This window comes from Columba livia, chromosome 12, assembly GCF_036013475.1.
Source record: "Columba livia isolate bColLiv1 breed racing homer chromosome 12, bColLiv1.pat.W.v2, whole genome shotgun sequence".
Classification (NCBI taxonomy): domain Eukaryota; kingdom Metazoa; phylum Chordata; class Aves; order Columbiformes; family Columbidae; genus Columba; species Columba livia.
Genome location: NC_088613.1, coordinates 3,371,096 through 3,383,240, shown reverse-complemented (window position 1 = coordinate 3,383,240; position 12,145 = coordinate 3,371,096). Strand labels below are relative to the sequence as shown.

General features: G+C 46.7%; 1 protein-coding gene across 2 annotated transcripts in view; it reads right to left on the bottom strand.

Annotated features, from left to right (window-relative positions):
* GABRQ (gamma-aminobutyric acid type A receptor subunit theta) overlaps positions 1-12,145 on the bottom strand; it is an 82,661-nt gene that overhangs the window by 14,861 nt on the left and 55,655 nt on the right. For both annotated transcript variants that reach the window (XM_005514060.4, XM_005514059.4), the window contains exons 5-6: positions 5,822-5,904; positions 1,418-1,555 (exon numbers count right to left, since the gene is read on the bottom strand). In XM_005514060.4, coding sequence (XP_005514117.1) covers positions 1,418-1,555; positions 5,822-5,904 — 221 coding nt within the window. The remainder of the gene's footprint in view (positions 1-1,417; positions 1,556-5,821; positions 5,905-12,145) is intronic.

The window sequence follows — 12,145 nt, the reverse complement described above, 5'->3', positions numbered from 1 at the left end:
GTTCTTGCAGACTCATCAGTTTTTGGAAGGAGACTCTTCAAAGGCTGCTCAGTTGGCTCAGAATATTAAGAAGAAAGGAAACTCTACATAAGTTACATTATTGTGTCAGACATTATTGGAGAATGTCTGTTCAGTGCTGAAATTGCTATTATGGTATGTGCCAATTTGATACATGCTTACACAGGAGACTTCAACCCTATATCTGGATGCAGTGAGATGATTTTCCAGTGTTTCATGTGCTAGCTTTTCCTCCAAACAGCAATGAAGATCTGAATCATATTTTTCCTGTGCTGTTCTAAAAATGGGTTATGGTCAGACTGTGCAAATTCATATGCAAATGGAGCACTGTTAGTCTTTTTTTCTTTTCTTTATTTTCCCAAGTTGCTGCAACTTCCTCCTAATCTTTTAGTAAACCTAATGGGGATAGTGAGTACTTCTACTGTTTTTCCATTGGAGCCAGGTCATTTTAACAGAGACAAAGCATGGGCTCTCTCTATGCTGTGAAACAAAGCCCAAGTCATTCCTCCTTCCTACCTCTGTCCCTTAGGCAACATAGCAGCCTGAAACATGGGTATAATTGTGGGTTGGCAGCTAAAGTAACAAGAGAACAACAGTCTTTAATGATCAAGGAGTTAGACTGTGAAAAAAGGAGGTTATGTTCTCTCACCATTATGTGCCATTTGCGTAGCTTGAACACAGTATTTCACCTGTCTTTTGTTGAAGGTCTTAACTGTTTAGACTGCAAACTTCTTTTGGAGGAATACTGTCTCTTGTTGTGGGTCTCTAGATTACCATTGCAATGGGACCCTGCTCCTAGCATGCCCCTGAGGCACTGTTGTATCAACATCACCATCTGCCACCACCTCTGATAGACTCAGGCTGTGATTTCATGGCATTTCAAAAATTGCCCTATTTAAAAGGTGTGTGGCATGCTGTTTTGGCAATGAACTCCATGACAGATCAAACTGAAGACAGCAACCAAAATCTAAACCCCTCCAACTTTCCAACTGGCAGCATCTGGATCATCCAAGATATTCTCTCCAGATCTTTTTATTGCTGTGCACAGATGGGTTTGCACCAGGTCATAGACCACTTGCTTTTCAACTGATAGATTCTTCTGCTTACTATTGCACCTACATTAACTTTGAGAGCCAGTTGCAAACCACATAAAAATAAGCTACAAGCTAAGAACCTTCTAAAGAGATTCTGTTCTGAGCTCAGTTGGTGTTTTGACTTAGAAATGAAAACAGCACTTGCTGGCCGCAGAAGATGCCTCTTTTCCAAAGGAACAGGACCCTAAGTTGAAGCCTAGATCCTAAGTTAGTACCTCAGTATCCGACTCAGAGGAATAACCACATTGAGGTTGATCCATAGAAGGTTTGCAGATTCCAAAACATCCCTTTTTGCAGACACTCACCGGTGGTGAAGACCACTTCCCTGCTGACCAGTCTCTGCTCGATAATGGTGAACTGAGGCAGTTCTAGCACCTCCATCCCCGTGACAGCAGAATCATTTCCTTGCCAGAAGAAGACAATGTCATCAACTGTGTAACCATCTGCAGAGATGAAGAAGCACAGAGAGAGAACTAAGCTGACAAGCTGGAGCAGACAACACCCCCATTTTCACTAAGGTGATCTGGAAAAGGCTCCAAAAGAAAGCCCACACCATCAGATAGCAAGCATAAGCCATCCCTGCTGACATTCTTTTCTTCTTCAGCTAAGCTTGGCATTGCAGTCCTCAGGAGAAGAGGAAAAAATTGGTCAGAAGTCCCACTTCTGGCTAGAATTCACGAGAAAACGGTGAGAAGCAGTCCATCAGGCCTTGTCCTGTGCTATATAATCTGCATGGCTGACATGACACAAGTCTCTGTCAAATGAACCAAACATGGCATTTTGCTTTTTAAAAACTACCTTCTTTTACCAGAAGGGGGAGACCACACAATACGTTCTGGTGGGGACTAGGCAAACCAAACATGTAAGTATTAAAAATTCCCAGAGAAATAAAGATTTACAACAGCAGTTGAAAAGAAATTTGAGCACCAGAGCATCTCCCTCTTCCACACAGTCTCTGTGAAAATTTAAGGCCAGGAAGTGGACAAAGTCTCTGACATCAGAGGCTGCTTTTACCAAGTGCTGGCTGAAAAGAGTAGCAATGGGAGAAGAGAGGAAAGGGAGTCAGGCTGGTAACAAATACTCATTCCTTAAATTTCAGGGTAATGGACTTGTTAACTCAGCCAAGGGTACAGCCTCTTATTTTAACCCCAAGCAATACACGCCAGACAGGTCTGCACAGGCTGGAAGTGCTGAGGAGCCCAAAGCCACAGTCCAGCAGAAAGACTTCCCAGATGCTCTAGGCTTATGGGAAATGAGACTCAGGGGATGAAATCATACAGCTCTCCTTTCCATCAGTGTGATATTCACAGCCCTGCCCACTGCCCTCATGAGCAAGGATTCATCTCCACTTAAAAATTAATACCCTTGTGGCAAGTTGAGTTTTGGAGCACTGCAGCTGTTGTTGCACAAGGGATGGCCTCTCATTGTAAGCAAAGTGCAGAGCTGCATGGGAGCACCTCCATGTGCAAAGAAGTGGTAAGGTATGGACAGGTTTTGGTACAGCATGGTGCAAGGCTTCCTTTGAGCATGAACTTCATCTATGCCCACAGACAACTATTATTCACAATCTGCACTGCAGCACAACAGCCTTCCTTTTCCATAAGCCCTCACAGCAAAGACACTTGGCCAGCAATACCCAGCAAGGCTAAAAGCCACTAGAGAGAGCTGCCACCAAAACCAGCACCAGTGTATTATCGGGATCAAAGGACTGAAGGGCTGTTGAATGTACCGTGAAGAAAAAGTTCTGACTAGCCTTAGGGGCCAAGGGTTACCCCAGATCATAGCTGAACCTTTAAGGATGGCAGCATCCTGCAGGTCCCAAGTGTATAAAGAGCTGAGAAACCTGGTCTGATCTCGTAATTGACCCTACCTGGAGCTGCTGGCTGGACTAGAGACACCCTGAGGTCTCTTCCCAAACTGAATTATTCGACGACTGTGTAGTCTCCAAACCCACATCCTGCACTCTCAGTCATTACTGTGCTTATTCATGGGTGCTAAAAAATAATAACTGTTTTCCAAATGCCATGCCAGATCTGCTTGTGATGTAAATCAGCTAAGCCATGGCTCCACCTCCTCCCCCCATGGCATGTTCCTGCTCCCATAGCAGTAAGTGCTAATGCACCCACAATCCCACAAAGACTTAGGACCCTGAGGTTATCGTCTCATCTGCTGCACACACTGGGGTGTCACAGGCACTGCCTTGAGTACCCCAGCTTTGTGCACAGGAACCAGTATTTGCATCTAGCTGCAACGTCTCTCCTGGAATGCTGAGAACAAGCGTGGAAAGTGGCAAGAAACAGCCAAGTTCCCCACTCCTCTGGGTGGCTGATTCCAGCAGCTCAAACGCTCTCAGAGCTGAAAACATTGTGTGATTTTACATTTGAATTAATCTGGCTCAGACGTTCAGACACTGGTGGTTGTTGTGAATTTTTCTAGGAGGTTACCAAGCCCTTTCCACTGAGCACTCCCCCTCTGCAGAGGTGCACCCAGCCTGTAAACAAGTCGCCTCTCCACCTCCTTTGCAGTAAACAAAGCAGATTGAGCTATTGAGGTTTCTCACTGCAAAACATCTGCTCAAGCCCTTGAACCACTTTTTAGCATCTTTTCTCAACCTCTTCTGGTCTCTTAACTTCCTTTCTGAATTTTGGAAACCAAATATAGACAAGAGTCCCTTTCCCCATCTCACCAGTGACATATTCAGATGCCAATCAATTCCCTGCTCTGACTCACAGCTCCCCTGGTTTATATAACGCAGGCTCACTCCAGCCCTTTTTGTTAAAGCCCTGCTACAAAACCTCCAGCCGTGCTGCTCGGGGCTGCCATCCCTTCCACGTTTCCCCCAGTTGACATTCATGCGGGTACGAGTCCATCAGCCCGGCCCGCGCTCCCACACCCAGGCGCAGATCTCCACATTTAGCCACGTTCAAATGCATTCTGGATGTATTCAAATTGGGAGGTATTCAAATGTGCAGCGAGCAAGCCACGCAGACTGCTATCTTCATCATCCACAAATTTAACAGCAGTGACTTCAAATTTACTTCCTGATCAGCAATGAAAATGTCAAATTACAGTAACTAATTTTAGGAGATCTCACAGTTAACTAGCTCAGTTCCATTTATTCTATGACCTGCTTGTATTGGGTACCAATTTTTGTGTTTTCTTTTTTTTTTTATCATCACATTATGCAGTATGAAATCAAGCATCTTTCTCAGGAAGCCATTTTTAAAGTGATTCTAAAGGGAAAGGTTGTTCAGTCTAAAAATAAACGTTTCACTTTGATTTCTAAGCTTTCAAAAGAAAACCAAATTTCCATTTTACTTTTAAAAAGTAAAAAAATAAAAAGAACTTTCACAAAGACTAGTCATTTCAACCTGAAATATCATAAAGTATTGATACGATGTCTTAAAATGTCAGATTAACAGCCTGTTTGCTGCCTGCCTCATCAGGTTTTTGTTAGATCCTGGCACATAGCTTGGCAGAGGTATATGCAGTGAGGGCAATTTTGGGAATGGAGAGATGGGATCACCAAGCAGTGCCAGCACCGGTTTCCCTCCTGCAGGTAAGCGCTCTGAGCTGCTGTGGGGAAGGAGACCCAGCTGCCTGCTACTGCTTTGCAAACCCAGCACCCCTGTACCACAAAAAGGCTATTTTGGTGGTTTGTTTGGGGTTTTCTTTATATATATACTCTTTTTTTTTAAGCCACTCATAAAAGGACTATTATTCCAGAGTTGCATGGACTCGAAAGCAAACAAAATGGAGCCCTGCAGATTTTGAACGTTCAAGTGTGTAGAAGACAAAAGGTCTTAGGAAGGAAACAATCAAATCTCTTCTTCTTAGGAAGGAAACAATCAAATCTCCGCGTGGATCTTAGAAATATTGTAAGGAAATGTAGCTTCAACTAACAAATTGGCTTGACATGTCCCATTAAGAACAAAATCGCAACGTGGGGAACTGTGGGTAATTCTCTGCCTTCTGTTTTCTTGGTTGTACCGTAAACTATTCTCAAAATGCTAAGGAGCGCCAGAAATGACATGTCATTAGTGCCTCCAGCAGGACCTAATTTACATCCCATTACTCGCCACGCCAAGTGCTGCGGTGGCTGCGCATCCCAGGCAACCCGAGCAGCGAACGGGAAGGGGGGTCCCAGGCGCAGGCAGGGATGCTAAGGCAGCACGGTGCCTCCTGACTATGGATGCTGTGGGACCTCTTTTATGAAAGAAGCAATTCTCTGATAATCACCACTGAAGCTGCATCATCATTACTGTGAGATCTGCTGCTCTGGACAGCTCCTGCGGGGATACTGCTGTGCATTTTGATGAGGGACAGCCGGACTCCCTCCACTGGCATGGCCAGGAGAGGTTTTCCACAGGTGGGGAGGGACTGTGCAGGGGGCTTGGGTCCCACCTCCTGTACAGACCAAGGCCAGTCAGAAGGTTCCCAGGGCTTTCTCGGGACCAAGGGAGGCTTCCCCTGAGGGTGAGAGTGATTTTAATACCCAGCCCGCTGCTAGAGCTCCATTTTCCCAGGCATTTCACCCACAAGGTCCCCTCAGGATGGAGTTTGGATGAGGGAGCCTGGTCTTTCCCCAGGAAACATCCTCCATGAGGGGTGGCCCACAAGAGCCCTGGGAGGCACGCCATGGGTGGGAAGCTGTGGCTAGGGCAGGTGGTACTGGCAGGTGGTGGAGGACAGACACAAGGTATACGCACAGCTCTCAATTTCCAGCGTGCAGTTCTGCTGGTCCAGGGGGTACCTCCGCAAGTCCATCATGCAAGCAGCCGTGGTGGTGATCCTGAAAGGGGAAAAAAAAAAAAAAGCTGTGTTTTTTTTTTTCTTGAATTAAAAGAAAAAGGAGAAATGAAAGGTAGATGTGAAAGTCAGGCAGCATTTGGGGCCGCTGTTTCCCTGGAAACCAGGGAGATTCATGATGAGAGGTGTGCAGGACTGAAGGGCTGGATGCAGCTCACCCTCAACTGCATGGCCTAAATCCTTCATAACTCACGTTAGCAAGGCAGTATCTGTGTTAACGGGGTGGGGAGGGATTTGTGTTCCTCCTCTGTCTCTCTCTGGAGAGAGACAAAGAAACCAGGAGTAGGCAGAGCTACAGGCAGGGGGGGGAAGAGGAGAGGCATGTCAGTTTGTGAGAGACAGCTGACACACGTCTGTAAAACAGAAGATGCATTAGTTAAATTGTCCAGCAATGACCTATGGAGAGGAATAGCTGGCTACATTACACCCCCTTTTCCTCCCAAGTCACCTCAATGTCCCTACTTGCAGCCCCCCATCCATCCCACTCCATCACACGCATGTCAGCGCTGCCAAATCCAAAAGCCCAGACCCCACCAATGCGCCCTTCTGCTCCTGCGGGCTCACGGCTCTGCTAACAGAGTAACACTTGTGCAACCAATTGCACAATCAAGGTTCATGAAAGACACATGTATGTGTGCATCTCCCCCCAAAAAATAAATACAGGGAGAAAATGAAGGTTGGTGTTGTTTCTGAGGTGCCAGAGCAGCACGGTGCCCGTGGTGGGTTCACATGAGGGTGTGAGAAGGGTTTGTGTGTGTTTCATGTACATGAAGGAACATCACTCTCTGGGATGGAGAATTTTGGGGTGGGATAAAGGAGGGAAGAGGGCATGAAGCAGGGACAGAGCAAATCAACAGCCGACTCACCAACCTGGCAACACCGCTCTGGAGTTAAAAGGCTGGCCCTGTTTCTCAAATGTATTGCTCTGCTCACCCTTTAATGCAGTTTTCTTTCTGTGCAATATATGTGTGCAGAGTGCTGATGAGGGGGGAGAGATTGGTGCATTCCCCCCCCCCCTTTTTTTCAATTAACCATCTGGAAGGCATTAATCAAGCTACACATTTTTTACTATGTAGGCATAACCAGTGAACTGTTAACAAGAAAGCTTTATCTTCTGAGCCCTGTGGCTTGGAAGAGAGAGAAGAGAGGGGAAAAAAAAAATCAATGATCAAAAAAGAAACCAGAAATGGAGAGAGAAGGGCTGAAGGTGGACAAAAAAATTAGAAAGGGTGGGGAGAAGTAGGGGCAGCAAGACAGCAAGCATCCCAAGAGAGAGGGCAGCCCTGGGGGGTATCGGGTGGGGGCTGTAGCAGGGCAGGCGAGCGGCCCCCGCAGAGCTGCTGGCGCTTTAAGAAATCTCGTGTGCTAAATTTATCTCTCTGCTGTCTGTGAAGACTGTTTGTAGGAGATGAAGCCTTGAGGAGAGCCTTTGCCACTGCCTGCCATGCTATAAATAGATCCAAAGAGACGGAGGGAATTTATATATATCCTCACTGGGTCTAGATACAACATTGCAACTGCCCTTTCTCCGAGCAGGGGGCCCAAGTGAGCTCTTAACCCTTTTATCTGTAATGCAGTCGGGGTGGGGGAGAAACCTCAGAAGGGGAGAAGAATAACAGGACAGGAGCCACTTAAAAACTATCATCATGGCTTCGGGATTGCATGTATTGCTTTTATAGGCTCCCAATTCAGCATTTTCAGGAGGGCTGCTGCAAACACAATGCCTCTCCCACCCTAATCCTCCCAGACCAGGGCAGCTGTGGACGTAAGCCCACCGTGGAACAGCAGATCTGAAGCACACCTGGGCGGACCTGCACCTCGCCAGGAAAGCCCAAAGTGTCCATTCTGGCCAGGCACCGAGACCAAAGAGTCATGAATGGGTATGACTCATTCCCCTATGCCGCACACAGCATATACTGTATATATTATACTGCACCCGTGGGAAATAGCAGTTACAAACGCATTTTCCTGTTTTCCCTAAAGTGTGAGATGCAAAAATGTATTAAATGAAAATTTTCCACCCCATTTGTGGGACGCTGTGGGCTAAAACCTTCCCATAGAGTCCATCCCAAAATTTCAGCCTGACTAACTTGGCTACACAAAGGACATCCAGGGGAAGCCTTTTCTGGTTCAAGAGGGACCCTCTCGCTTCTCGACAGGATTTGCTTATCACCTGCAGTGCTGCTTGGAAATGCAGAGCACGACACAGTGAGCTATGGCTACCACACTCCATGCGCCAAATCCTGCTCACACTAACAGCCAGCATAAATCCAGAGCCACTCCAATGATTCTTGCAAGATCGCACCAATTTATATCAGCAGAGATTTACATCAGGGCAGAATTTAGCCCTGTTAATTCAAAAAAGAAGAGAACCTCAGGACAGGTAGGACAGAAAGGAGAAAAACAAGATTAAGAGGACATCTGTCCTCAAAAGCCAGACAATTTCTCCTTCCTTCCAATTAAAAAGGCAGGTGTATCCACACTGTATAGTTCAGCATCCTCCAGGGATACCCCCACTGGCTGCAGATCCCAAACTCCTGGTGGTTGTATACTATGGGCAGGTGGGAGTCAAAGGAATGAGAGGCTTCACCTACCTCTTACAACCAAAGGGGAATGGAAGCAAAACTCAGGCACCTCAGTAGCCTTCTGGGGTCACACACATGCCACCTCTGGTCCAGAAGGCCACAGAAGCAACCCCTGCTTCATGCTTTGATGACCATAAATGTATTACTTTGATATGCTCTGAGCTGTTGTGTGGAGATGTGTTTGCTTGGCACATAGAAGAGCATGGGAAGGGCTGGAGAAACAGATGAGGATGTTGACCATGAAGAAGCTCAGGGCTGTCTCAATAGGGTTAACAGGCAATAAAAGTGGAAGGAAAGTAAGGCGTGGAAAAACAAGGAGAAAAGCAAAGACTGATGACAGCATGAGCACTGATTGGGGTGGCAGGAGTGGAAATGAAAGACAGGAGAGCAGATAGTGCAGGACAGGAGGCCACTGGGGTAAGGGAACAGAGGAGAGGAAACAGGGGAAGCAAGGGGTGAAGCAGCCTGGGGAAAGAGACCTGGAGAAGAATGGGAGGTTAAAAGACAGAAAGCAGAGCAGGAGTGGATGCTCACTGTGAAAAAGGAGATGAGGAGACAGAGAACAAACCATCACCCTGTAAACAACTCTAGACAGAGCACGCTGCCTCCAGGAGATGCAACCAAAGTGAAAGGGAGCAGGGAGGGCGGGAGCCAGAGGCAACGCTGGGGAAGGATGCCACCTTCCCTGTGGCATTAGCATGAGGCGCTGGCCCCTGGCCAGGTTGTGTCTTCTTCTCCCTCCCTCTCCTTCTCTCACGCTTCTCTGCCCACCTCCCTCCCCTTTTAAATTCAAAAAATTTGTGTGGTGTGAAATTTCGTCTGCCTTGATGGCAATTCACAGAGACACTGCCCATCCAAGGGAAGAGGTTTGCCTGCGCTTTGCACGATGCGCTCAATGAAGCGGTCCCGCTCCCTCCAGCAGCCCAGCCTGGCCATCACCACCATCCTCTGTCTCTCCCTCCCTCAATCTCTGCCCACCCTGTGGGTCTCCAGGTCAGCCCCCTCACATGCCACAACCTTTAAATCTCCTTGCCTACAAAAAAAGACATCAATGCCCTTGCCCTAATAATTTCTCCTGAGGTGTGCAGGAAGTTGTGCTATCAAGCAACCAAGTCCTCACTGCCCTGCTACTCTGCTGCACAGCTTGCAGGTGGACACAGTTCATCTGGGGGGAGACAGTGCTGTGGAAAAACCACTGTACAACTCAAAACAAAAGGACACGCATTCATGAGATGTCAAGAAGTTTTGGCAGCAGAAGCCAAAGTAGCATGGATAACTTGCTCTGAAGAGCATCCTTCAGACCCAGGAGAGGTAGAGACCATCTCTAGGAAAGCAACCACAGAGCTTTAAGTCAAACGGGATGAGTGCTAGGTCTCTATTTATTACAATGAAAGCTCTGCCCATCTGCTTGTATTGACAAAGGAGATGCTGGCACAGAAAGGGTACCACAACCTGACCATCCACCGCTGTCTGCTCTTGCAAGCTGAACCCAGCCGCAGCAGAGGACTGTCCCACCACAGCTACAGCTCAAAAGGGAATGCTCAAATTTCTGTAAGCCATCAGTCCTCCGCAAATATTTCAGTTCTCTGACATGAACACCACCAGCCATTTCATTCCCTCTCTGATCCTCCTCATTGCTGTTTACTTATTAATGGCTTCTTCCGTCTTATTTAGAATGATTATATAAGTTCACAGACATGGAGCAGCATAGAGCTCCAACCTGCTATTAAAAACTACCACATTTGAATGTCTTCTTTCCTAAAATTCAGTATGGATGAGAGTTGGAGGAGTATTGAACAAATATCCTCACTGTTGCCTTCCTAATTAAAGGAGGGATGGAGCCAGCAGTTCAGGCACTTACCCCTATTTTGCAGTTACAGATTAAGTGTCGTTATGCAGGGACTAACACAAACACTCTCACAGTAAAGGATACGTATTTTTAAGTTGCTGGTTGTAACTTCTTGGATTTCAGATTTCCCAAGAAGCTGAAGATGTTCCTGTTCCACACAGAGACAGACTCCCAGAGCTCACAACGGTTCAAAGAATGGGTGGAAACAGCTCAGGTTTTACAGGACTTGTGAAGGCTCATCCCATGGGCCAAGTTACACTAGTAAGAGAATTCTGGTGACTAAGAGCAGAGGGAGAGGCAAAATTGCTGTTTTGCTGAACATGGGGAAAAAAACAAAATTGAATTTTTACTCTGCACATTTTCAAAGTCAGTCGTAAAAACATGCTGGCAAATGTCACCTTCTGCCTGGCAGCAAGCACAAACTCCGAAGGGCCTGGGGGGATTTATAAACCCATGGTGAATTTTGCCATTCTTTTAACACAGTCTGATCTTTGCAAACTCCTGGAGGTCATGTTAGAACCAAGAGCAAGGCAAGGATATGGAGTATTTTCCCCTTGTGCCTGTTTGCCCAAAACTGACTCCATAAGCCTTGGCACAATTCTGCTAAGGTCATTCTGTTTCCAAAAGCATCTGTGCTTGCATAGGCATCCTTGGATAAATAACAGCGTGCACTGCACTCAGATGGGGAAGGAAAAGAAAAGGTTCTTCTAAACTAGTACACAGGGTGCTGGTCGTCTAAATCAACCATTTTTCTGCCCTGAAAGAGTATAAAGCAGAGTTGCTTGGCTGCAAGGTTTTGCTTTTCTGCCTCTTTATTCCAAATGCACCATGAGCCTGGCAAGTTGTCAACTGGACTGGGTAACAAGAGAGACCCAAGTGGAACATGTTTAAAAAGAGAACAACTTTTACGGTTGCTTCAGACAACAGTGACCTCCACTTAAAAGAGCAGGAGGTCTCTTCCTTCAACAGCATCAGGCTGGGAGGAAGTTGAATTAATAAAACAGTAACCCCTGACTTTAACCTCTGGGATTCAGCAAAAAAAATAGGCAGGATCTAGGGATGAGCTCAGGCTGGTGGCTGGGATAGGATAAGCAGGAACACTAAGAGGTGCTGCCAGAGTGAGCCAGGGGCTCAGGGTATGCAAACTCTTCCAGTGATCTGTGAGGAGATGGTGGGAATCAGCTGTTTGTGGGTACTACTTGACCCCTATTTTTGCTAATAAACAAGTCAGAATTAGAGGACATGTAGCATAGGCAGCAATTCCAGCCAGGCCCTGAGCATGCTTGCTGCTGTTCTTGCAACATTAACGATGGAGAAGCAGCTCTAGCTTGCTGCTTTATCGTGTTTTAGTGAACTCCAATTTCTTCACTGCTTCTAAGGTTATTCTGAAATTCCACATTATTAAACTTCCTTCCAGTGTTTCCAACTAAGTCCTTCCTCCCAGTCCTGAGAGGCACAAATGAAGAAGGGGGTCTGTCCTTAACCTCAGCTAGGGAGCTGAGCTCCTATTTAAATTCTCATTTCCTCTCACCCACCTAACGAACTCTTCTCCCACCCCCACATCTTTGTGCTAAGGAGCTGGCCCAAAGCAGAGCTCTGTGGTGGGAGCAGCACAAGGCTGCAGAACTAACTCCAAGGGGCCACATGGATGGAAATAAGCCTAACTCTTTGCATCCAAGCTGTCAAAGGAGAGATTTCCATTGCCTTTACCTAACCTGAGGATGGAGTATGCAAAGCTACAGGAGGCAGGGTAGAGCCTGAATCATCTCTCACATTTCCAGAGAAACCTC